At 40.3% G+C, this 22,879-nt stretch overlaps 1 protein-coding gene across 3 annotated transcripts; it reads left to right on the top strand.

The window, feature by feature from the left end:
- Positions 1–3,712: 3,712 nt before the first annotated feature.
- tmem74b (transmembrane protein 74B) lies at positions 3,713–19,511 on the top strand. 3 transcript variants are annotated; one of them, XR_009782969.1, is made up of 5 exons: positions 3,713–3,846; positions 4,882–5,032; positions 6,736–7,033; positions 8,096–12,947; positions 13,088–19,511. XR_009782969.1 is itself a non-coding variant. In XM_061727026.1 (4 exons), exons 3-4 carry the CDS (start codon positions 6,773–6,775, stop codon positions 8,720–8,722), a joined length of 888 nt encoding a protein of 295 aa, XP_061583010.1. In that variant the 5' UTR covers positions 3,713–3,846; positions 4,882–5,032; positions 6,736–6,772; the 3' UTR covers positions 8,723–19,511. The 3 variants fall into 3 exon arrangements, 2 of the variants coding, with proteins under 2 accessions (XP_061583010.1, XP_061583011.1); XM_061727026.1 differs by having other exon boundaries at positions 8,096–19,511; XM_061727027.1 differs by lacking the exon at positions 4,882–5,032 and having other exon boundaries at positions 3,785–3,846; positions 8,096–19,511.
- Positions 19,512–22,879: the final 3,368 nt, after the last annotated feature.

Genomic DNA, 22,879 nt, shown 5'->3' with positions numbered 1-22,879 from the left:
TCTGAACATTCACGGCTGTAAGTGCAGTACTCGAGATGAGGGGGGATGGCATCCCCCCCTGAAATAAAAACGGTCAAAATCATCCCCCCTGTAAAACTGCCATCCCCCCTTCCCATCCCTTATGTCATTTCATCAATGAATGTGGTTTTACTGCTATTTCAACATTTAGAGTCAACACCAGAAAAATAACTTATTTGACCATTTTCACCTGTTTCAAGTAAATTTTCACTTGAAATAAGTAGAAAAATCTGCCAGTGGGACAAGATTTATCTTCTTATTACAAGCAAAAAAATCTTGTTCCTCTGGCAGATTTTTCTACTTATTTCAAGTGAAAATCTACTTGAAACAGGTGAAAATTGTTGTTTTTTCCAGTTATGAGTCTTGTTTTAAGTGTAATGAGATTTTTTTACTAAAATAATAATAATACATTTTATTTATATAGCGCTTTTCAGGGCACTCAAAGACGCTTTACATTAAAACAAAACACATAATACAAATTACAGTACACAGACATTTTAACTAGAAATAAGACAAATATTCTTTTTAAGATTTTGAGTTTTTGCAGTGATCCATTTTACTTATCCTGTGAAGGACAGAGTCATATTTATAAGTTCAGAAAACTGTTTTTTATTTTTGTGTTTTGATGTATTTGATGTAAGCCCAGTGGATATTTAAAACTTACAGAAGGCTGCATTTAACTGCTGCTATGTCATTCCTGCAGTATTTCTGCAGGTGTTTTGGTCAGTGCTATTATTTGTAATATATTATATTATTTGTATTCAGCACAAATTATCTGTCCCCATATGATCAAATCTACCATCCTCCTGATTTTTTTTTTTTTACAACTCGAGTACTGTGTAAGTGTGACATATAGATCGGATAGTAAACACAGATTTTGGCTTCACCTTTGAAATATGATGCTGGAGCAGTGGCTGGATTTCAGATACACTATGTTCAATTGAAACATTTCAGGGAGTTGCTGATCTCAAAGTTTTGTGAAGTCATACCAGGCCAGTGGGGTCCCAGACTGGTCAGGTAGGATTTTCAACTGACTTGTCAGCACAGCTCTGAGTATATGAGGATTTCAACTGAAGTATCTCCCACAGAATCCCACCGGGAGGCTTTTTAGCCGCCCTGAAGTCAACAAAACACCTGTAGACGGCACTGGTATCCCCTGACGCTGACATCCATCAACACCATGCTTATGTTTGTGGGACAACACTTAAAGATCTACTCTTGCTGTACGTGTGATGGCCAATTTCTGCTTTTGCTGCTGCACGCTTTAAACTCAGTCTGGCATTTGACCATGTTTTCCTGCATATTTTTTTTTTTTTTAATAACAAATCCTCTCTGTGTTAAGAGCCACACAAACACGAGTCGCGATGGGGCAGAGTGTGGTGCACGCACACACCTGGAGCCGACTCAAACTAAAGCTTTTATCACTTTTACCACTGCTGGTCTATAGCTGTGGTCATCTGGATTACATCTGTTGCTATGGTAACAGCTATGGAGACTGTATCCAGGATAATGCAGGTTTTTCCACCACTGCCTGACTCGTATTCAGACACTTTGGAATTTTTCTTTGCACATTTTACCTTTTCAGGACTTTTTAACTCCACGTAAACTGACAGATGTTGATAAAAACATGATTGAAAATTGTTTGGCCTTTTAATTTCTGCTAGACTGAACTGTGAGCAGATGTGCCTGGAGAAGAAGCAGAGCTCCGTGTATTTGTTTAACTTTATTCATCCAGAACTAGCCTCAGTGAGATCAATGTCTCTTTTGCAAGACCTAAGCAAGAGTGTAGCCGCACACTTTCTAAAGGATAACATGGCTATAAACTAATAAACCATGATGCACAGCCTCATTCAGAAAAGATGTTCATAAAGGCAACAAAATCAAAAACTTGAGCGTCCAGTGGTTTCACATTCCCTGTTTTCTACAACCAACGTCTTTTAAAGTAATGACATCAGGTCATTTTAGTTCATTTTGGTGGATGCTGCATGTAGACGGTGCAGCATAATGATGGAGCCAAGAGGAACCAACCAAGTAGCTCTTACTGTATCTGTTCTTATCTGTACCAGAGGTGGCCAGTCAGACGACCACCAGGCACAAACAATGTGAAATCTGCAAGAAAGTTCCTGATCTATGCAGAAACCTAAATACCTGAAGGGAGGGGCTGGTTTGACTTGTTGTCCTGAGGGTGGGTTTTGGCCTGGTTTACTTAAAACAGCCTTTCAATGAAGGAGAAACGGGTGCTTTGCAAATGATGACAGTTGGAACTAATCTGAATCATTTATTTGTCCTAAAAAAATGTGAATATTGACACAAAACTACAGCTGCTTGGCAAGACAAGCAGGTGAATATACTAAGAGGTGAAAAAGACAACCACGCTCACTTTTACTACAAAACTACCTCAGCTGCTACCCCCCCTGGAAGTGATGGGCAGCAGGAGGGCATGTTGTCTGGGCTCTGACCGACTGGTCCGGTGGCCACCAGGTGAGTGAGTCCCCCTCCTGGCCTGGCTCTGGTGGGACCCCTGTAACCCACACCCAGGTGAGGGGCCCTGCTGCTTGATCTGAGACCCCCCCAGGGGTCTTTTCCACAACAACACAGCTCGGGCGTGGTCTAAACAAAAATGAGGACTCCTGTTCACTGATTGGTTCTGCGTGCTTAAAAATGGTGTAATTACTATTATTATTATCGTTAGTATTAAAATGTTCATTTCAAACTAAAGAAATTAATTTTTAAACAAATGGTATTTTAAATATTTGTGTTTTTTTTAATAATACAAGTTTGTTTAACGTAATTACATGATATTTATGCAATAAATAATATTGGTTCAATCTTTATAGACCAAACATGAACAAAAAATTAATTATTAAAGTATTACTTTTTTCAAATAAGTCTTCTTAGACCAGAAAGGAACCCGTAACCATAACTAAAACCTTTCTCAGCCGTCTGCTTCGGGGATTTAACAGCAATCTCACATAAATAGTTGATCTCTCTAAATTTGGGGGCGCTGCCGCCTCTGGGAATTACGGAAGAGTATTAGGGCCAGGCAGGAGAAAAATATTTGAGAGGGAAGATTTTTTTTTATTGTGCACTTCGAGATAAAAGTCGAAATGTCGTCGAGATTAAGATCAAGATTAAGATTAAGATGTTGAAATACAATTTCAAGAATAAAGTCGAAATTTCGAGAATAAAGTTGAAATATATTTCGACTTTATTCTCGGTTCTTAATCTCGACATTTCGACTTTTTTTTCTCGAAATTTTGACTTTATTCTCGAAATTGTATTTCAACATTAATCTCGACATTTCGACTTTTATCTCGAAGCACAATAAAAAAAAAATCTTCCCCTCTCAAATATTTTTCTCCTGCCTGACCCTCTTCCGTAATGCCCAGAGGCGGCAGCGCCCCCGAATTTAAAGAGAAATACATTTTCGACTTTATTCTCGAAATTGTACTTCAACATTATTCTCGACATTTCGACTTTTTTCCTCAACATTTTGACTTTTTTCTCGACATTTCGACTTCGAAGTGCATAATGAAAAAAAATCTTCCTCCTCTAAATTATTATTTTTATTTTTCTCCTGCGTGGCCCTGATACTCTTCCGTAGGGCATCATCAGGTGATGCTCTGGTTCCAACGGTACGAGGTGGAGAGGTTCCTCATCCGACACCAGAAAACCCACCAGCTGGTTTCGCGCATGGTCAGTGTCACCGCCGCTCTCCTCCTCTCCTCCTCTCCATCCTCCTCTCCTCCCGCTCATCCTCCGGCAGCATCCATCTCTCCGGATGTCCAGACCGCCTGATTCCCCGCCGGGTCGCAGCATCAGCACCAGGTAAGAGGCAGCCGTCCCCGCGGCCGCTTTCCGCAGCCCCCCCTTCCCTTCCCCCCCGGTGGTCGACGGTCTCGGTCGGTCGGGGTTATTGAGATGCAGCGCGGGGTGGATTCCGCGTCCCGCCTGCCTGGATTCTCAGTCTCTCCCCGGTGTTTCCCTCCAGGCTGATTCACAGTCGCTCGTTGCGTAATTTCCCCTCAAAATGTGATGGTTTGTTGAACCGGACTCATCCTCCTGTTTGGCTTTTCTTACCTGCCGACTGTTCGGTGGAAGAAAAGCATGTCAGTCGATGCAGTTCGTATCACACACACACACACACACACACACACACACACACACACATACATCCACACAGCCAATGTTGGGGTTGAGGTTTCAGCAGTTTGGTGCATCACAAGGTCAAGGTGATGTTAACACCACAGGGGGAAATGATGATGGCTTGCTCCCCTGTGGCCCCCAGGACCCCCCCACCTCCCTTTAATGTGTTTGATGCAAATATAGATTGCAACTGTGTCAGTAGGCTTCTGTAACTCTGTAGCTCCTCAGATATTAACCAGCTGCACACACACAGATGTGTGTTGGTCGTCCGGAGGATAAAACCACAGAGAAGAGAGGGTTTTTTTCTTTGCATGCAGGATCACACACGAGGCTGGAGGTGTTGTCAGGATGATGAATTTGCAGGCGTGTAATGTAGATTGCAGCTCTGTCACACTGCTTTAATATTCACGCCCTCTGATTATGCTGATGATGAGCACACCAGGGCTCATGAGGTTTAAACAAGCTCAGTAAGTGCATTAAAATATCTTTAAGAAATGGTAAAAATGACTTGATGTATTTCAATTTATTTCATCATTTCATTTCCAAATGTCCATCTCTGCCTCTTTATGTACAGCGTGATTATGTTTCTGCTCTGTATTACCCTGAGTGACTTCTGGGAAAGCGAGGATGTGTTTCTGAGACGGGTCGGGTCAGACGAGGATACTGACAAATGCAAAATACTTGGCATCTGATTCCAACTGTCATCCTCCTCAACAGGAAGTGATGGCGCCGACGGTGATGAGGGGAGACGAATATGGAAAGTGAACACCGAGAGACACCTGTGATTAGCGCTTGACTTCTGGCCCGCAGCTGCGACACAAAAAGATCGATAGTAACTGCAACAGATCTGCACACATTTTGGGACAAAGTAAGACCTCGCTAATACGTCTCATAAACTGTAAGCTGTAAAAGAAAGATTTGTTTTATGGAAAATGAGGAGACAAACACAGAATGAAAAACAATTTGGTTCTAAGCAACTAAGATCTCCTTCATCCTTATTTCCAACTGTTAAAAAAATAGCTTAAATATGATGATAATTAAGAAATGCATCATTTTTACACTTAAGACTTGGGGCCCTGTTCAGACTACACAACCTGCAGTCTTTTATTTGAGAGTTGTGGCATTAAATGGCTGTAAAGGATGTCACATGACACTTTGATTCCAGCAAAACCCAGCACAGAAATGATGCAAAAACAAACATAAAACAAGAGTAGTTCGGATGAAAATGGACCTTAAGAAGAAATCATTTCCTGTTGCCGTGCCGCCATGTCGCCATGTTGCTTGGTCTTTGTTCTGCTACCATCAGTGAACATTGTGGAGCTACAGCCACGTCTGAACTACAGCCAACAGCTCCAAATATTTAGTATGCTGGAAATCTGTCCAGAGATGGCGCAGCGACGTGTCTGCAAGCCTAATTCTGATGTTTTTATTATGCATAACAGTTGCATGCTCACTACTCACTGATCTGCTTCTGGTGCAGGATTTTCTTTTGCAAAATTGGGTTTAAAATCGTGTTCAGTGTCTCGGACACAAAACCAAATCCATTCAATCTCCACACGAAACCCCCATGAACAGGTATCCCATGACCATCCATGCTCACTGAGTATATGCACCAGTTAAAAAAACATCTCTCCATTACCGGCACAGCTCATAACCTTCAAGAGCATCAATTTAAGTAATCCGGGATCCGGCCCAGATCCATAAGGCAACAGTAAGGTGAGCGTGGTCTGGTTTGGTGGTTACTGTCTTTATATGCTGTATCTATCCATACATACATCCATTGATCCATTCATTCATTCATGAATGCATCCATTCATTCATTCATTCATCCATCCATTCATCTATCCATTCTTTCATTCGTGAATCCATTCATCCATTCATCCATCCATGGAAGAACTTGTACTCCAGATTAGACCAGGAGTTGCAGAGAAACCACCTTCTTCTGCAAGACATGAGTGTTCTTTGCCCACCTGGGAAGATTACAGACCTTCATTGCTACAAAAACTCTCATTACGACATGTAAGAACTGAGTCGTAAAAGTAATCTAACCGTTTTTGTGATTTGTGACACATGAATGCCGTAACTGGGATTTTTCCACAGAAAAATGGCCCCCTGGTAATATTGTTGCGATGCTCATTAGACGTTGTGCAAGACCGCTCCACTGGGTTCATTTATCATTTATGACTGTAATTGTTAGAAATTAATGGATATTGAAGGAGCATTTTAATGTTTGCGATGTGTTACAGACTTTTATCAATTGTTTATTCATAGCAGTTGTTAAATGCAATACATATTTTATGAATATACGTTGATTTGTAAAATGTCCAGGGGTAAAAGTGTTAAATCAATGGTTCGATATTTTTAAATACAAATACCAAGCATTTTATTTAAGCACTGTACTTTATAGACTGTAGCACGTTTCTATAAACATTTGAATATTTGAAAAAGACAAAATAATACACTGACAGATACAAATGTAAGACTACATTTTGATGATGTAAAGGTCACAGACGGCATGTCCCCATGGAAATGTTACTTTAATAATATGTAAAATGTCACCCGTCCATCCAGTGAGGACAGAGCGGAGGTCTGGTGAAGACATGAACACATGCCAATGGAGTCGTCTCTGAACGCGGTGGAGCTCCAGGAGCTGCGAGGAGGCCGGAGAGACCGATCCCCTGCACCTGCACCTGCCCCGGCCCCCGGGGGCGTCTCCGCTGCGGGCTGCGCCGCCTGGGGCTTCGAGAACGCCTCCTACCAGCAGGACGAGGAGCGGCGCCACCTGCAGGAGAAGCAGCACCAACCCGCTGGCTCTGCTGGCTCTGCAGGCTCTGCAGGCTGTCCGCCCTCAACGTCAGGCACCAGCAAGGTGAGCCAGGTCTGCTTTGGTGGTTACTGTCTTTATATCATCCATCCATCCATCCATCCATCCATCCATCCATCCATCCATCCATCCATCCATCCATCCATCCATCCATCCATCCATCCATCCATCCATCCATCCATCCATCCATCCATCCATCCATCCATCCATCCATCCATCCATCCATCCATCCATCCATCCATCCATCCATCCCTAAGGCAACAGTAAGGTGAGTGTGGTCTGGTTTGGTGGTCACTGTCTGTATATGCTGTATCCACCCATACATCCATCAATTCATTCAGGCATTCATTCATTCATTCATGAATCCATCCATCCGTCCAAGTAGGGCTGGGCGATTTTGGACAAAAATAAAATCCCGCTATTTTTCTCTGAAAACCCGATTTTTTCGATTTCGATTTTTTTGGTAAAACTACAAAAGACAATGGAATAAATTGTTTCAAATATTTTATCTTTATTTTTAAAGAAAAATAGTAAACAAATTTCCCTATTGGGAATGAAGTGCAATTGAAAGATACTGTAAATCCTCCTTGAGTTTAGTAAAGTGACAACATTTACAATTTTCTTGACCAAACAAAGATGACTAGACGAGCTCTGTCTGTAATGCAGCCAGCTGCAAAAAAGGAAAATCGATTTTCCTTTTTTTAACATCGTCTTGATTAATAAATCCGATTTAGATTTAAAATCGATTAATCGCACAGCCCTACGTCCGTCCGTCCGTCCTGTGAATTTATCTATCCCTCTATTTGATGAAGTAACTCATTCTCAACTTAAAGAGAGTTTTGGATTGAGGACCGTCCCTTCTGACCGTCTGACCTCAACTGAGTTGCTTCACACATGAATTTCATCTTTGATATTCTTTCACTTTTTTCCTTCTTTTGTTTAACTTTTTAACTTTTTTCTTCCTTTCATCCACTTATGATCTTCTCTTTTTTCCCGTTTCTTTTTCCTCCTTCATTTGTCCACCCCTCATCTTTAATCCTGTAATCCTTCTTCCATCCTTCCTACCCCCTCCCTTCCCCTCCTCTCCTTTTCCCTCTCCTCCAGCAGCACCATCAGGAGGTTTCTTCGCCATCATATGATGATGATGACGCTGATGAAGGAGGACCGGGAGGAGGAGGAGCAGGAGGAGGTGCAGGACGGGAGGACCTGACAGCATTCAGCCCGGCGGACGACCACTCCGCCGACTACGGCTTCATCCTGGCGCTGGTGTTCCTGGTAAGCGGGATCGTGCTGGTGGTCATCGCCTACACCATCCCGCGGGAGGCCAAGGTGGACCCGGACTCGGTGTCGGCGCGTCAGATGGAGAAGCTGGATATGTACTACGCTCGGCTGGGCTCCCACCTGGACAAGTGCATCATCGCGGGCCTGGGCCTCCTGACCCTGGGGGGGATGTTCCTGTCCGTGCTGCTCATGGTGTCCATCTGCCGCGGCGAGATGTACCGCCGCAGGACGGTGTTCGTCCGACCCAAGAGGACTTACGGCTCCATCAACCTGAGGATGAAGCAGCTGGCCTCCGGGGAGGCGGGAGGAGGCGACGGCGGTGACGGAGGGGAGGACTTTCTGGTGGAGCGCTCCGAGACGCGGAATAACATCCAGCCAGAGCCCAGCAGGGACTCCAGATCAGAACCAGGACCGCGCAGACATCCTCCTCCAGCTGCTGCGTGTGGAGTTTAAGACTCTGCTGATGTGTTTCCTTCCTACGAGGGGGGGGGTGTCCAGTTGCATCATGGGTATGCACAGTTGAGCAGGTCCTCCGTTGGTTCCCAGCAGGAGAAGCACATCTTAAGCACATTGCTTTCCGCTGGATTGACCCAGCTTCATCCCGCCATCCCGGCGGGGATGGACCTACGCTATAGGCTTAAGGGATATTTATTCTGACCAATCAGAGACGATGTATGACACACAAAAGAAGGCTTGATGATGCAGAAGAAGAGAGAGGTAAGCCTGTAGTGGGGAGGATAAGAGCACATATATGGAGATGAATGTTTGATTGTTGGAGATCAGAGTCTCAATGTTAAACACACGTTTTAATCAGATTGAGTCATAAATATAAAGCAGATTACAATTTAAAAAAAATGTTTAACACCGTTGTGAAAGTCTTTACGCTCAAAAGATGGTCAACATATAAACCCAACCACATAAAATCCTCGACAGGAATATAACTCTAAACATGTCTCATGCTGCTGTGAGTAGAAACCACAAATCTAGTAGATATTATGGTGTATAGATAAGAAACAGAGCATTATTATTGATTTAACAAAGAGTGATGGAAGGCTTGGTCTCAGACAAGTAAACAGAGGCAACATTTACACTCACACCCAGCGTTAAAACGGCGAAGTGTGCAGAAAAACAACCGCAAACCTCGGAGCTGTGAAAGAAAGCAGTTTAAATCTGCATCACACAGCACTTGTGTCTCTCATAGTGTCTTTTGGCACCTTTTAACTCTAATTTGTTTCTCTGGCTGCACATAAACTGCATAGTTGAGCTTCACAGCTCTCATAAGACACTTCATTTCATCTGGATCAGTTTATTAGAGAAGTATAGGGTCTCATAATGCAAGGGCTTTATCCATAATAATTGCTTTTTTGTGATATCATGATGTTTTGGTGCCCACATGATGACTGTGACTTTAGTAGACGCTGCCTTTGAGCCCGTTCCTGACCTCTGTCTGGTCTTAAACTGCTCAATGCCCCACTTTGAGCACTTGTTCATGAATTATAAACAATGAAGCTGCAGCTGGATGTTAAAACCAGCGAGCCGGAGCCACCTGATCAGCTGGTTATTGTCTGTCAGTTCTAATGATCAGTCTTGATTATGACAGTGTTTCGAGTGGCAGATAAATTGGCTCGTTTATGAAGGTTTCTTTGTTTTTTTTCCTCACATGTCTAAGTAGACATATATGTGATTTCCAAAGCAATGGGAGCTTCTTTTTTTTTTTTTTAAGACAGTTTTGTCATCAAAATAGTCACAAGATTTAAAAAAAAAAAAAGTGCCCCAGTGCCAATCAACAATTAATACAGTATATTGTTGACCTTAGCTGCCACAGCGTGCAACGTTTCTGCTGAGCCGTTTGATGGATTACTAATTTGGGTCGGAGGTTGAGTTTTAAAAGCAGTGTTTTGGTTTAAAACTGCTGAATTCAGCTGTGACGCGTTGCCAGTTGCAGAGCTGCTGGTCCGCAGGGTGCAGAAGTGAAATGAGTCACTTTATAAAGGTTAATAAACTCGTAAATGACTGCGTCAGCAGTCCAAAGGGACACCTGACGTTTCTCTCCATCAGGTTTTCTTTTACATCAACACTTCAGGATGCTGTCTGAGTAAGTTTTAGGGGAAAATCATTTCCCTTTTATGACAGTGTCAACAACATGCAGAGAAAACCCTGAAGTGTTTTTATCCCAGCAAGGGCTTTTCCAGCCTAAAGCTGCTATTTTGCAGTAATATCAGCTTAGCAGGATCACACGCGTTTGACTGCAAATCTCCACTTTGCAAGAAACAGAATCGGACAGGAAAATGTTTTCACAGTTTCTCACTTTTTTTCTCATTTTCTCTGCTGGTGGTTCATAGCCATGAATTTAAAAATAAATACATTTAATACATAGAAGGATGTTTTTTTTTCAGTATAAGCTCCATATCAGCCATCCAGCAACTCCTCCAGAGTGTTGCCTGGTGTTTACCGACCAACATTTCTGCCAGCATCACCTTCAGCAGCATCAGAGATGACCTTTGAAGTAGACGTTCCCATCAGCAGCCGCCTCTCCCCAAATTAAAATAGTGTCTGAGTGGCCATTTTTATCTGACAATTAAAACTATGCGGTGCGAAATATGAGTCACAGCGACTGTGAGATGATTAAAAAATGACAACAACATGTACGGATGCTGTTTTAATCAGTGGTGGAGGATTCCTTTGTTTCCATTTCAAGAGAGAAATGCAGTTAATGTGATGAAAAAATTACCCTGTGATAGTTTACTATATTATTGTTAATGTGTACGTGTGTTTTTAAGTTGGTTTTTTTTAGTCGTTTTGTTTGTAGAAATTCAGAAAGTTATATCGAAGACACATTTATAGTGTTTAAATGATTAAAATAACAGTTTAACCCTATAAATTATTAAAATAAATATTAAACTGTCACAAAAACAGTCTTAAGGCAAAGCAACAAAGCGCCATGTTTGACAATCTGGAGTTGTAAAAGTTTAAGGCTTGAAGGTATTAAGCTCTGCTTTTCTTTACTGTTTTTAACATTTCCCAAACTCTTGATCTGAAAAGCTTTAGTTAAAGATAAAAGAAGTTATCAAGCAAGCTCTCTGCAACAAGTGCAGTACAGTAACGTGTTAAAGTGGCACAAAGATAAAGAACCACAACGTTTCTACCTGGTTTAATTAAACAGGTAGGTTAATTAAGAGGAAGAAACATGGAGCTCTGCGGATGTTTCCCTCCGTCTGACTGCAGCTCTGTTAAAGTCGGACGTGAAGCTGGTTTTGAGTGAAATGAACCTTTAATGACGCAGCAGCTGCTCATCTGCATCAAATCTAATGTTATCTGTGTCATGTGAGGATACGACATGCCTTAACGAGTAAACACGCTGTAAATTGTGTAAACATTAATATTAGTATGCTGATGTATTCCAGTGTGTATAGTGAGACAGTTAGCCAAGGATAATGTAGCCTGTGATAATGTACGTCATCACAGGCCAGTCTTCAGCATCTCTGTGTTACTTGTGTGGACATTTTTAATCGCACATGCAGTCCTGCACCGACTAATCTTTAGCTGATCGCTGAAATACCACCGTTTTAAATCTCAGTACGCCAACAAATACTGTAAATATTGACCAACAGAGGCTCAGAAACCAAAACACGCTAATAGTTATGCATAAACCTTGTCGTAGTCGGGAGTCATTCCTGTCTGTTAGCAGCTCCTGAAGCTCAGTATCCAATTAACATTCATGATTTAGCACTGACCATTGAGATTAATGATGCTATGATAGAATAATATAATCAGCAAATACTGAGCTCACAGTATAATTCATATGAATTAATTATCAGCTTTAGTGTCCATAACAGGTATTAAAACACACATTTATGAGCAGGGTCCTGCCATACTTATCTGCTTTGCCCCGTCATCTCCGCTGGATGATGCAGTTTTGAACTCTGCTCTTTTTCCTGGTCAGTCCAAAACCCTGCTGAAGTGTCACCGAGTAAGAAATAACTCTCCCAGATCTCTGGCTGAAATCATGTGAAGGGGAAGGAATTGATCACGCAAAAGGTTCCCATAAATATGACGACTGAAAATTATAGAGGATTTTATTTCTACTAAGTGTCCAGATTCAGTTTACCAACAAAAATGCATCAAAGCATCCTCACATTTATAAGATGTAAATATTTACCTGCTATTAGATTAAGATACACAATTTAATTATCTTTTCCTACTTTTCAGCACCAGGTTGAGGGTGTCTTTGTCACCTGTCTCTTGATAAATAACCAAATGGACCTAAAAGACTATTTAAACTTGAATTGAGCATGTTCAGGATGCAGGAGGGATTTGGTCGAAATAAATAAAAAAATTGTGCATTTAAAAAAAAAAAGAACAAAGGGAGGTTATTCGGGGTTTTGAACAACAGCAAAGCTCTTTAACAGACTGCAGTGGCTTGCATAACGAAATATTGTTAGTAGGATCATGTTTTTTTTTTAAATTGTGATTTTATATGTTGACAGCTGGGAGAGACTCCGCCCCCCCGTGACCCTGAGTGGGATTGAAGTGGGTGCAGAAAATAAATGAATGTGGATCTGTGGCATGACAATCCTCCAACGTCACCACACTTATCCGCTTAAAGCCCTTTAATACTATTCAAACACAGCTTTACAGAGACAACATTTTAAACTGTTTCTGTTGGGACGAGGATGAGGTGGCGAAGATGAGGATGAGGTGGAGAAGATGAGGATGAGGTGGAGAAGATGAGGATGAGGTGGAGAAGATGAGGATGAGGTGGAGAAGATGAGGATGAGGTGGAGAAGATGAGGATGAGGTGGAGAAGATGAGGATGAGGTGGAGAAGATGAGGATGAGGTGAGCTGATTCCTGAAAAGGTGGATTTTCAGCTCGTTGGTGGAAGTTGAGGAGTTTCTGTTCGAGGCCCGCTCAGGTTTCAGCTCTCACCTCCAGGGAAGAGCAAACAGACCGACGTGGCTCAGCTGTAGGTTTTAACGAGCATGAAGAAGCCGTCTGACCCTGATTAGGCGAGGAAGGCTGGCTCTGCTGCAGCCTGCGGCCCCTCAGTAGTGGGGGGTGCGTCAACGCCAAAATGAAAGGGGAAATAACTGCGACTGATGCTTCACTGCACATAAGTTGGACACAGAGACGTGGAAGAAGTTTTATTTTCTTGTTTGGCCACATGGAGGGATGAAAGTAGTCGAGTGGAAAGGAAAGTGAAAGATTTGAGATTGCTTGTGTGGATAAAGTACCTGCTCTGAAAGCATAATTTCACTGATGTTAGACATCAAAAGCCCCAATCACAGAGTGGGTAATTACAAAATTACATGCCCTGCTCTGTTTAATTGCTGATGATAACTACGAGAGCTACCAGCTGTCACCGACACTGTGTTGTTTGTTTGTGCTGTGAACTTTCCACTTGTCTAGAATTTGTGAAACAGATTTCTCTTAATCACCTCCGGGCTTGTTTGCAAGAGCGTTCGGCGCATTTTAATACGTTTCATTCGCAGAGATGAAGGTGAGCGGTTTGTTTTGCTTCTGAATGTTGCAAAGAAAAATGTAGAGCATCTACCTAGCATCAACTGAAGAATTTTACTATATAAAATAAAGAGTGAATGACAACCTAACATTTAGACGTAGGAATCCCTGTTATTATAAATCAGAAAGTTAGTTCCACTGTTTGAATGTTCAGACTTTATATGAGCACCTTGTCCAAAGACACGAGCGTAAATCAATCTTTTCTCCGTCTTCAGCACAATGACTCTTATTACCGCAGAGAGAGTCTATTTATGTGAAGTACTGCTGCTGGAGTAGTTCTTGGATGTCACAGAAAGTCCTTGCCAGAACAAAACAGAGGAGATGAAGCCTGAATGCCTCAGAAAAAAAAGATTTGCTTTCAGATAAACAAGCCTGTTTTGTGGGGGAACAAAGTGTTTTTGATCCTCGGCAAGGCAAGTTTATCCGTACGGTACATTTCATGTACAAGACTGTTATGTTTTTTACACATAAACATGAAAAAGTGCATTACAAAATCTTTTATAAAATTACAGAGAGTCAGGCATGAGTTAAAAAGGACTACAACCAATCAAATGTAAGAAATAAAGATTACAGTGCATTGTGGGAGATTACTCAAATGCAGCAGTAAATAAAAAGGTTTCGACTTAAAGAGCCAAATATCAGTGGAGACATTGGATATATAAGGCCAGTAAGTGCAAACAAGACGAATGAATATTATCTCTTATTACTGATCTACAGTGTGTCATTCTTCTGTCTGAAATGACCTAAATAAGACTTATACCAACACTTACCAGTCCCATAAGCTACGGTGTGGGCTTCATATGGAGCACAGTTTTTAAAAGGAAAACGTTTCTGTGAACTGGCACAATTGAACAGATGCAAATCTAAAAGACGCATTTTTGGGACTTTTGTCTGTGTTTAATTCCTTTGTGATCAGACGTAATGTTCGTATGAATCAAACGGATGAGGGAAACAGACTTTCTTAGCCCTTCACGAAGAGCTTTATGTCATCTGTAAAACCCTCAGTCATGGCTCTGATGTCATCCTCATGTGGTTTATAAATTATGGGCATCCCAATCTGGAACTTCAAAGTATCACTGCAGACCTTCTTCAGCTTCTCCGGACCACGTTGGTTTTTTGTTACTTCTGAACAATTGATAGTCGTTGGACGTCAGAAGGTTATACGAGGCTTAAGAGCTGAAGACAGCGCTAACATTTACGAGAGTGTTTTATTTCTCTCTATCCTGATGACATTAGGAGAAGTTAACAAACACTGTCTTAAACAGCCCAGCTGAAAAGTGTCAGCTGATACTATCAGGAAAATCACAGCCAATATTTCAATATCTGAGGTGTACAGGCACTACTTCACAGTAGCAGGGATTACCTCATTTGTTTCTGCAGTCTTGTCTCCCCATATGAAGGGGAAGTGACACAGGGAGGCGTTGGAGTTGAGGTGAAACACAATCCTCCACAGGCAAGGCAAGGCAAATTTATTTATATAGCACAATTCAACACAAGGTAATTCAAAGTGCTTTACATTGACATTAAAAGCGGCAAGACATAATTAGACAGTACATAATTCGACATAATTAGACAGTAAATAACAAATATAATTGAATAAGATGATAAGAAAAGAAGTAAAATAATAAAAAGCACCAGCTGTTAAAAATAAGGGCAGTAGAGTACAGCAGGTAAGTTTAATTTAGGGGTACGCTTGAGTAAACAGTAATGTTTTAGGCCTGATTTAAAGGAGCTGACAGTTGGAGCAGACCTCAGGTCTACAGGAAGTTTGTTCCACCGGTGAGGAGCAGAATAACTGAACGCTGCCTCACCTTGCTTGGTTCTTGTTCTTGGGACACACAACAAACCAGATCCAGATGAACCTCAGGGGTCTGGGAGCTTCATAGGAACTAACAGATCAAACATGCATTTTGGTCCAAGACCATTCAGTGCTTTGTAGACCAGCAGTAAGATTTTAAACTCTATCCTTTGACTCACTGGAAGCCGGTGTAGTGATTTCATGACCGGTGTAATATGGTCCAGTTTCCTGGTGTTTGTAAGGACTCTGGCGGCAGCGTTCTGGATCAGCTGCAGCTGCCTGATTGATTTCTTGTTAAGGCCTGTAAAGATGCCATTGCAATAATCCAACCTACTGAAAATGAATGCATGAATAAGTTTTTCCATGTCTTGTTTAGACAGAATCCCCTTAATTCTAGCAATGTTTTTCAGGTGGTAATATGCAGATTTAGTGGGCACAGGCAGTCATTCCCTATGAGCGCTGGATGATGAAATGGTTTTAGTTCCTCCTCTTTGATGTTCTGCCCCCATGTTGTTTTCAATTATCCAAGAGTTGAGAGAGTTTCACTCCAGGCGTACAAATATTATGAGCTGAATTAAGTTGGTTTAAGTCTAAAAAAGCGTCTGAAAAAAATTGTTTCATGGAGAGAGAAAAAAAGTGAATGCACAAAATTTTATGTAATTTCACAAATCAAAATAATTTCCAGATGTTTGTCCCGGAGCCTCAGTCTCTGCTAACTGCAGCTGTGGTCTGGGTTCATCGCCCGGCGTAACCACGACACCCACTTTCACCGTGACCAGAGGTCGGCTACAAAACAGCTGCTTGGGATTCAGAACGATGCTCAAGGACACTTCAGCAGAGTCTGGGGCCACGACCCTGAGTTCAGTCTCATTAATCACGACACGGGCTGCTGCCTCGGAGAAAATCCAGTGAAGGTTGTCGTGACAACAAGGTCCTTTTTCAAAACCTCAAATGAGCTGAAGGATTAATGGAGTTTACAGTAAACATCCTCCTTGTTTTATTTTTGTTCAGCTCACAAAAAACACCCACAGGAAGGTCATACCTGGACAGGACCGCCTCCCTTTAGTGTTTAATGCACAATATGCACAAATATAACACACAGCAGTAGCATTTTACTCAGACTCAATGAATGTACACATCAATGCTGGAGGTGGCGCATGCAGTGACGTCACGCACTAACTCAATATCTGTCACTCTCACATGAAACTGTTGTGTAAACGTGTAAAACATTCCTCTTCCTCTTCTTTTTTCCTCCCGTCTGGGACATAGAGAGTTGACAGATGCATGTTTCATGAGATAAAGTGACATTTAATAGTAATAGAATGCCTTTTTAATGTAAAGTCCACAGAATTGTGAAAAAGATGCTTGTTTTAAAGGGTAAAAAATCCCAAACCATTATTAATTTCTCAGTTTCAAACACTCAACCCTGAATTGGATCAATTTATGAGGTTATTTTGTTGATAGACATAAGTGAAATCAGCAGTAATCACTGGAAATCTGCATTACTCACTTGTGTTCTGTTGCTTTATTGTTTGAAAATAAAAATGTCACTTCGTATGCCTTTAATTCGTTAATGATCTTTGCTTTGTTGTACCAAATGGCACATTGGAAACCAGATTCCCTTTAAAAGAAAGTGCACGTCGCCCTTGAAACATCCGGGTATATGCAGCGACATGTTCAGCCTTCAAAATAATAGCCGTGACAATGTTACCGTCAGTTCATGAATTTATACGTCTTTGGAAGTACACAAAATGTTCCTGTCAAAGTGACATATCACTTTTAAAGGAGAATAAATTGATGGATATTTAAGTCTATGAAATGTATAAAATGAAATAAGAGTATAATGTAGCCTTATTGTCTGTGTCTGTTTGTAAATTGCAAATGTGAATCCTTTGCCATCAATGTATGAAAATAACAGTAACTTTGAGCACAAAATATAGACATTAAAGGCATATATCATTTTAAAATATAATGTTTTTACTTTGCATTTACTTATATGCTGATCTTGTGAGAATGTTCATAGTTTGAAGAGTGAATATGCTGAAAAATATTTATATTAAGTAGCAAAGAAAACTAAATTAATAATGTACAATCATTTTTGCAATATTACATCAAAGAAATTACCTAAACCTTTAATCTGAGATAATAACAGAGATGTCCCGGCTGGCTCAGAGAAAATAATTCTGTTGTTTATATTTACTGTTTCATTAATTTCTCTAAAGAAGCCGTTTAAACTCATCTGCTTCAAGACCATTTATTTGTTTTAGTGGTACTTTGTTAAGTCAATGGGCCTCAAACAAACCTTAAATATCGTTCTTCTGTTACGAAAACGGCAGTTTATCTGGTACAATGAAAAACATGTTTATTTGCATTAGTTCATTTACATCTCCATTAATTTATATGTGTATATTTTTTTTTCCCTGTGTCTTTTGTGTGGATTTATATATCATCAGGTTTTTGTTGTATAGTTGTGAAATTCAAGTAGATTTTTTTTTCCATTTCTTACTCAGATGAAGTGGTTTATGGAGTTTTTAACTGATTATTTTATTGCTGAGTTACTTTTACACATGATGCTTTTGTTCAGTCCCGACAGGATGTCAAGTTTATGTTGGATTCTTTTCTTTAAAAAAGAAAACTGCTGTATTTCATCAAATGAGAACTTTGTTTTCCTATAAGAGTTTAAATGATGATTTTATTTTATCTTTACAAGAATCCTGACATTTGGATGTGAGACACTTTATCGTTTTAACACTGGAACAACTTTCTTACTTCTGCCACTCAGTGATAAATGGTCATTTTCGCAGATGCGAGGTGTCTCCCCATCTGATATGACGAGAATCACAGTCTAAAACTGAAGACACCTGAAGCCACATGTAAACACAAATATGCACATAAACATCATGCACCTTTACCTGCACAGAACTTAAGGTGTGGCAAGAGTGAAGGCACCTCATCCATTCATGACAATAAATACTAACAATTAAGGATCAATCAGATTATGATTCTTTCCTCTCCTTCATTTGCTAATACACTCTTCTTTGGTGCTCTATAAATAGTTACAGATGTGTAACAGTTGTGTGCTTTGGGATGCCCTCAAGAAAAGAACGAGACTGGCGCAAGATGAAAGTTGATTCATGCAGCATTTTAGCCAAAATATGATGCTGTACCTGAGTACACGTCTCCCTCCTGATTATGTTTGGTGTTTGATTAGCTGAAGAGTAAACGGGGTCATCAGTTCTCCTTTGACACGGCTGATGCTTGTCCTCACTGTAGATGAAGCTGTTTGTAGCCTCTCGTTTAATCCAACCTTTTTCTCTTTTTTTAAAACCTCTAAGGCGTTATTTGCCGTAAATTCACGGCGCTGATCGTTTTTCTGTCTCTTTTCTATTGATCGGTTGTTATTCTGGTTGTAAAACCAGAGCTGAGACCCCCAAACAAATAAGATTTTCTTTACTTCTTTTTTCACTGACTGATTCATGATTAAGAAGGTGTTTGTGTACATACAAGTTCACGCTGATGGAGCGTGAGAACAGAGAACCATATATTCATGTATGGCTTTATAAAGACGGTTAAAAGAATATGTATCCACATTTCTGCCTTTTGTTCAAACACACAGGTTAAGTCATTATTATATAACTCCATTATGATGTTAGAATTAAGCCACATCGTCAGTATTAATTGATAATGGTGTGAAGAAATATAACGGTAGAAATGAAGTGATGGTTGTAAATGTTATGACTCCGGAGATGACTTAAACCGAGACCCTCACTCATAGTTTTACAAGACGCTGCTCTGTGGGTTTCAGGAAGTCTCTGCATGTGATCAGTGTGCGACGCTGTTGAGGTCTGATGCCTTGTTCTTGTACATAATGAGGAATGGTATCCTTTATGTAACGATTCTGCAGATTTTTAAGTAACACTTTGTTAACGTGGCTAATAAAGCTTCTGTTTTGCTGTCTTTTTTCTTAACCCACTGTGCACTGCTCTCTGGTTTTTATTCCTCCAATGCTTTTGCATTTCTTGCAGGTCTAAAGATGAAAGGAAAGGGTTTTAGTTTGCAGACGCCATGTCAGCAGGGCAGTCTGGCGCTGGATGTACAGTAAACATTTGATCACAGAGACGTCTGACGTTTGACATCTCCATTCTCACTTAAACGAGGAAAAGGCGAGAAGTGCTGACTGCTTTTAAGACTCTGATACGCAACAGCAGCAGCAGCAGCAGCAGCAGCAGCTTTCCACCGTTGTTCATTGGCTGTTTATTCACTCACTTGTTTTCAGACAATAATTCAATAAGATTTATAAAAGAGACTTTCTTTTATAAGAAAGACGCACTTAAGTTGAGGATTTGACAGAGAAGGTGGCGTCAGCTGATGCAACACTTCACTTTAAGAGAAAAATGGGTTGTGAGGATATAAAGTCACCTGAACTTATTTTAGTTGAACCCCAAAATAAACCTAACCTGCAAAATAAACCTGCAAACCTAAATGAGCATAACAATAATGAGTTTCAAAAGTTCATTTAACGGTTTCACAGGTATCTGCAGGGCTGTGACTGGACTCTGAATACATTTTCATTACACATTATTAACACCATTCAGCAAATCAATTTTGTTCAAAATCAGCGCCGTAGCATTTCACTATCAAGAAATCCATGAAAATATGACATTTCAAAGACGTTTAGTTTAGTTTATTTTGCACATAAAACATAACAGTAAAAAACAAAGGTCAAATGAAGCATTGTGCAGGAGAGGTGGAAGCCAAAAAGGCTTATGAAAATGCCTCCCCTTTATAAAACAAACGTAAACAACAATAACAACAGCAAAAGCAAAAACACAATATAGAAATAGATAATATAAGACAGAAAAAGACAATTTAACATGAAAAAGAAAAACTACTGAATTGTTGAAGGATGGAAAAAAATGAAGAAAATTTAGGATAATTGCATGAAAAAAAGTACAATTTAAAAACTCCAGATGTGTTTCTGATCTTAACTAAAAAAATATTTTTTCAAGTGTTTGGAAGGTGAAAGTCCTTTGAGTGTCGTGTCTGATATGAATGGATGTCTGAGGAAAACTTAAAAGAATTCTGGAACCTGAGTGGCAGGTATTGAGATGAATATACAAACTTATACATAAATACACAGGTTTGATAGGTGTTCACATTGAAGACAGATAACAAATTAAATTTTCTAAAAAGAAAAATGGAAGATTCTGTTTTTTTGGCAAAAGTAACCATTCTCAAAAAATTTGTTTTGGGCTAGCAGGATCTCATTGAGAAAGGTAGGACATGTAGCTGCCCATACAGAATTATAATACACAATATATGGATAAATTAAACTATAATAACAAGTTAAAATACAAGATTGATTCACCAGTGATCGTATTCTACTCAAAATACCGATTAACCTCATAGACGTCACACATTTAGTTTAGTTGTTTTTAACTCACAGGCTGAATTATTACTAGTCAACAGTGATATTGTCAAGCAGTGGTAGAAACAAACATGCTGTGTATGTTGTGACTCTGGTGTCTTCAAAGCCATAAAAACAACAAAGAAGCTGTAATAAATAGTTATGAGTTATTGCAATTATTGCAAAAAGTTTGATGGAAACCCTTTTTGTGCATTTGCACGTCTCCGGCAGGGCTGAATGTGATGTAGCCGATCTAAAGTCATCCAAATCTAGTTTTCCAGCTGTTTTTGGCCCCAATAATACGATATAGACGTGCTACTGCACTACATAAGGGCTTTATCTCTGAATCATACTTTGAATGATCATCGGCTGCCGCCTTCTGTTGACTATTCTTGCAGCAGCTGTAGCAGCAGTCACAATAATTTGTCCAAAACTAAAGATGTTTTTGTCCATTTTCTTCGAAGTGGAGATCCTTTTTTTTCATTTGTTTCAAAGAGAAGTGTCACAGGATGAGACACTGGGTGTTACGGGGTTACAGAGTCAGGACTGGGGGAGTTACGAGGTTACAAAGATGGCACTAGGACTCATCAAAAGAAACACTGTTTAATGGAAACCCCGACCCCCTGCAGCAGCTCCTTTGACACAAATGTTGCTCCACCTTCTTGCAGCTAGTAATTGTTGTGACCACTAAACTCTGCAATGATGCATTGTGGTATAAAGTTGGAGCACCAGATAGGGTATGACAGTCCCCACTGCACAATCAGACAGCTATCAACACACCATATAGTGCACTTTATAGTGATTTCAGACAGATTCACTGAAACTGTCTCCTACCTTTTGACCTCTTGCAAACTCTCACAGCTGCATAACAGAATTATAGCAACCACAGAATAAAACTCTGTTTTCAAGTACTGTATGTACTCACGGTATGCTGACGTCAGTTGCATGCCATCTGCTGTAGTGACGCACTGCATTATGGGATATATATATATATGCAAGGCTGGGGAATCAGATGCACAGCTGAAGTTCATCTGGATGTAGAAAAACACCACCCAGGTATTGTTTTATACGTTGCAGATACATTTTTTTTAATTCAAGATGCAAAATGCTATTTTTTCTCTTGTACATTGCTAATTTTTCTACATTTTATATTGCTCTTTTTTTATTATTTAGCTATTTATTGGTTATTTCTATTTTTAATTTTTTGTATAAACCGTTGAGCGTGTGTGTGTTTGGCTGCTGCACGATTGAATTTCTCTGGGAGATCAATGAAGTCTTCTATTCTATTCTATTCTATAACCTCGACAATTACATATATACTGCATTCATGAAACTTACTGCAGCGACTCTCTGATGCCTTGATAATAATTTCTCAAAAGCCAGTTTCCAGTTGTCTGCTGGCAGTTTTTTTTCCTTTTAAGCGTTCCCTCTTTTATTCTTTAACTTTATGTGCCATTTCTCGGTTTTTACAGAGTTCCCACCCACTGTGTCTCCTCTTAATTAACACCGTCAGTCCATTGCCAGATTTTAATTTGAATACTGAAAAGAAAAAAAGCCTGCTGTTTTATTCTCAGTTTCCTTCTGTGTTACTTTTCTTGCTCATTATTTCTGTATTTTTACAAGTGTGAATCTTTCTTCTTTTTATTTTAAAGCTGGTGGTAGAATGACTCATCTTACTGGATGACTCAGGTTTGTCCCAGAATAAGGTTTGAATGACGCCTCCATCACTTCTTCCCAGACGGGTGCGCCGGCTCTGGCCGCCTGCCGAGAGCAGCAGGTTTGACTCGGCTCTAAATAAATTTAAAAAGATACCTGTCAGGTTTCAGAGCATCATTATAAACCTGTGTCTCCCAGTCACCCCTCCGCTACCCGGTTCTGTTTACCCA

Source organism: Cololabis saira, chromosome 8 (assembly GCF_033807715.1).
Source record: "Cololabis saira isolate AMF1-May2022 chromosome 8, fColSai1.1, whole genome shotgun sequence".
In the NCBI taxonomy this organism is placed as follows: Eukaryota; Metazoa; Chordata; class Actinopteri; order Beloniformes; family Belonidae; genus Cololabis; species Cololabis saira.
This window is presented reverse-complemented; position numbering and strand designations above follow the sequence as displayed.

Bases quoted from the DNA above. Each gene is read 5' to 3' on its own strand.
- tmem74b (XM_061727026.1), top strand. From the start codon at position 6,773: ATGCCAATGGAGTCGTCTCTGAACGCGGTGGAGCTCCAGGAGCTGCGA. The intron at 7,034-8,095 runs GTGAGCCAGGTC...CTCCTCCAGCAG, and splicing joins CAACGTCAGGCACCAGCAAG to CACCATCAGGAGGTTTCTTC.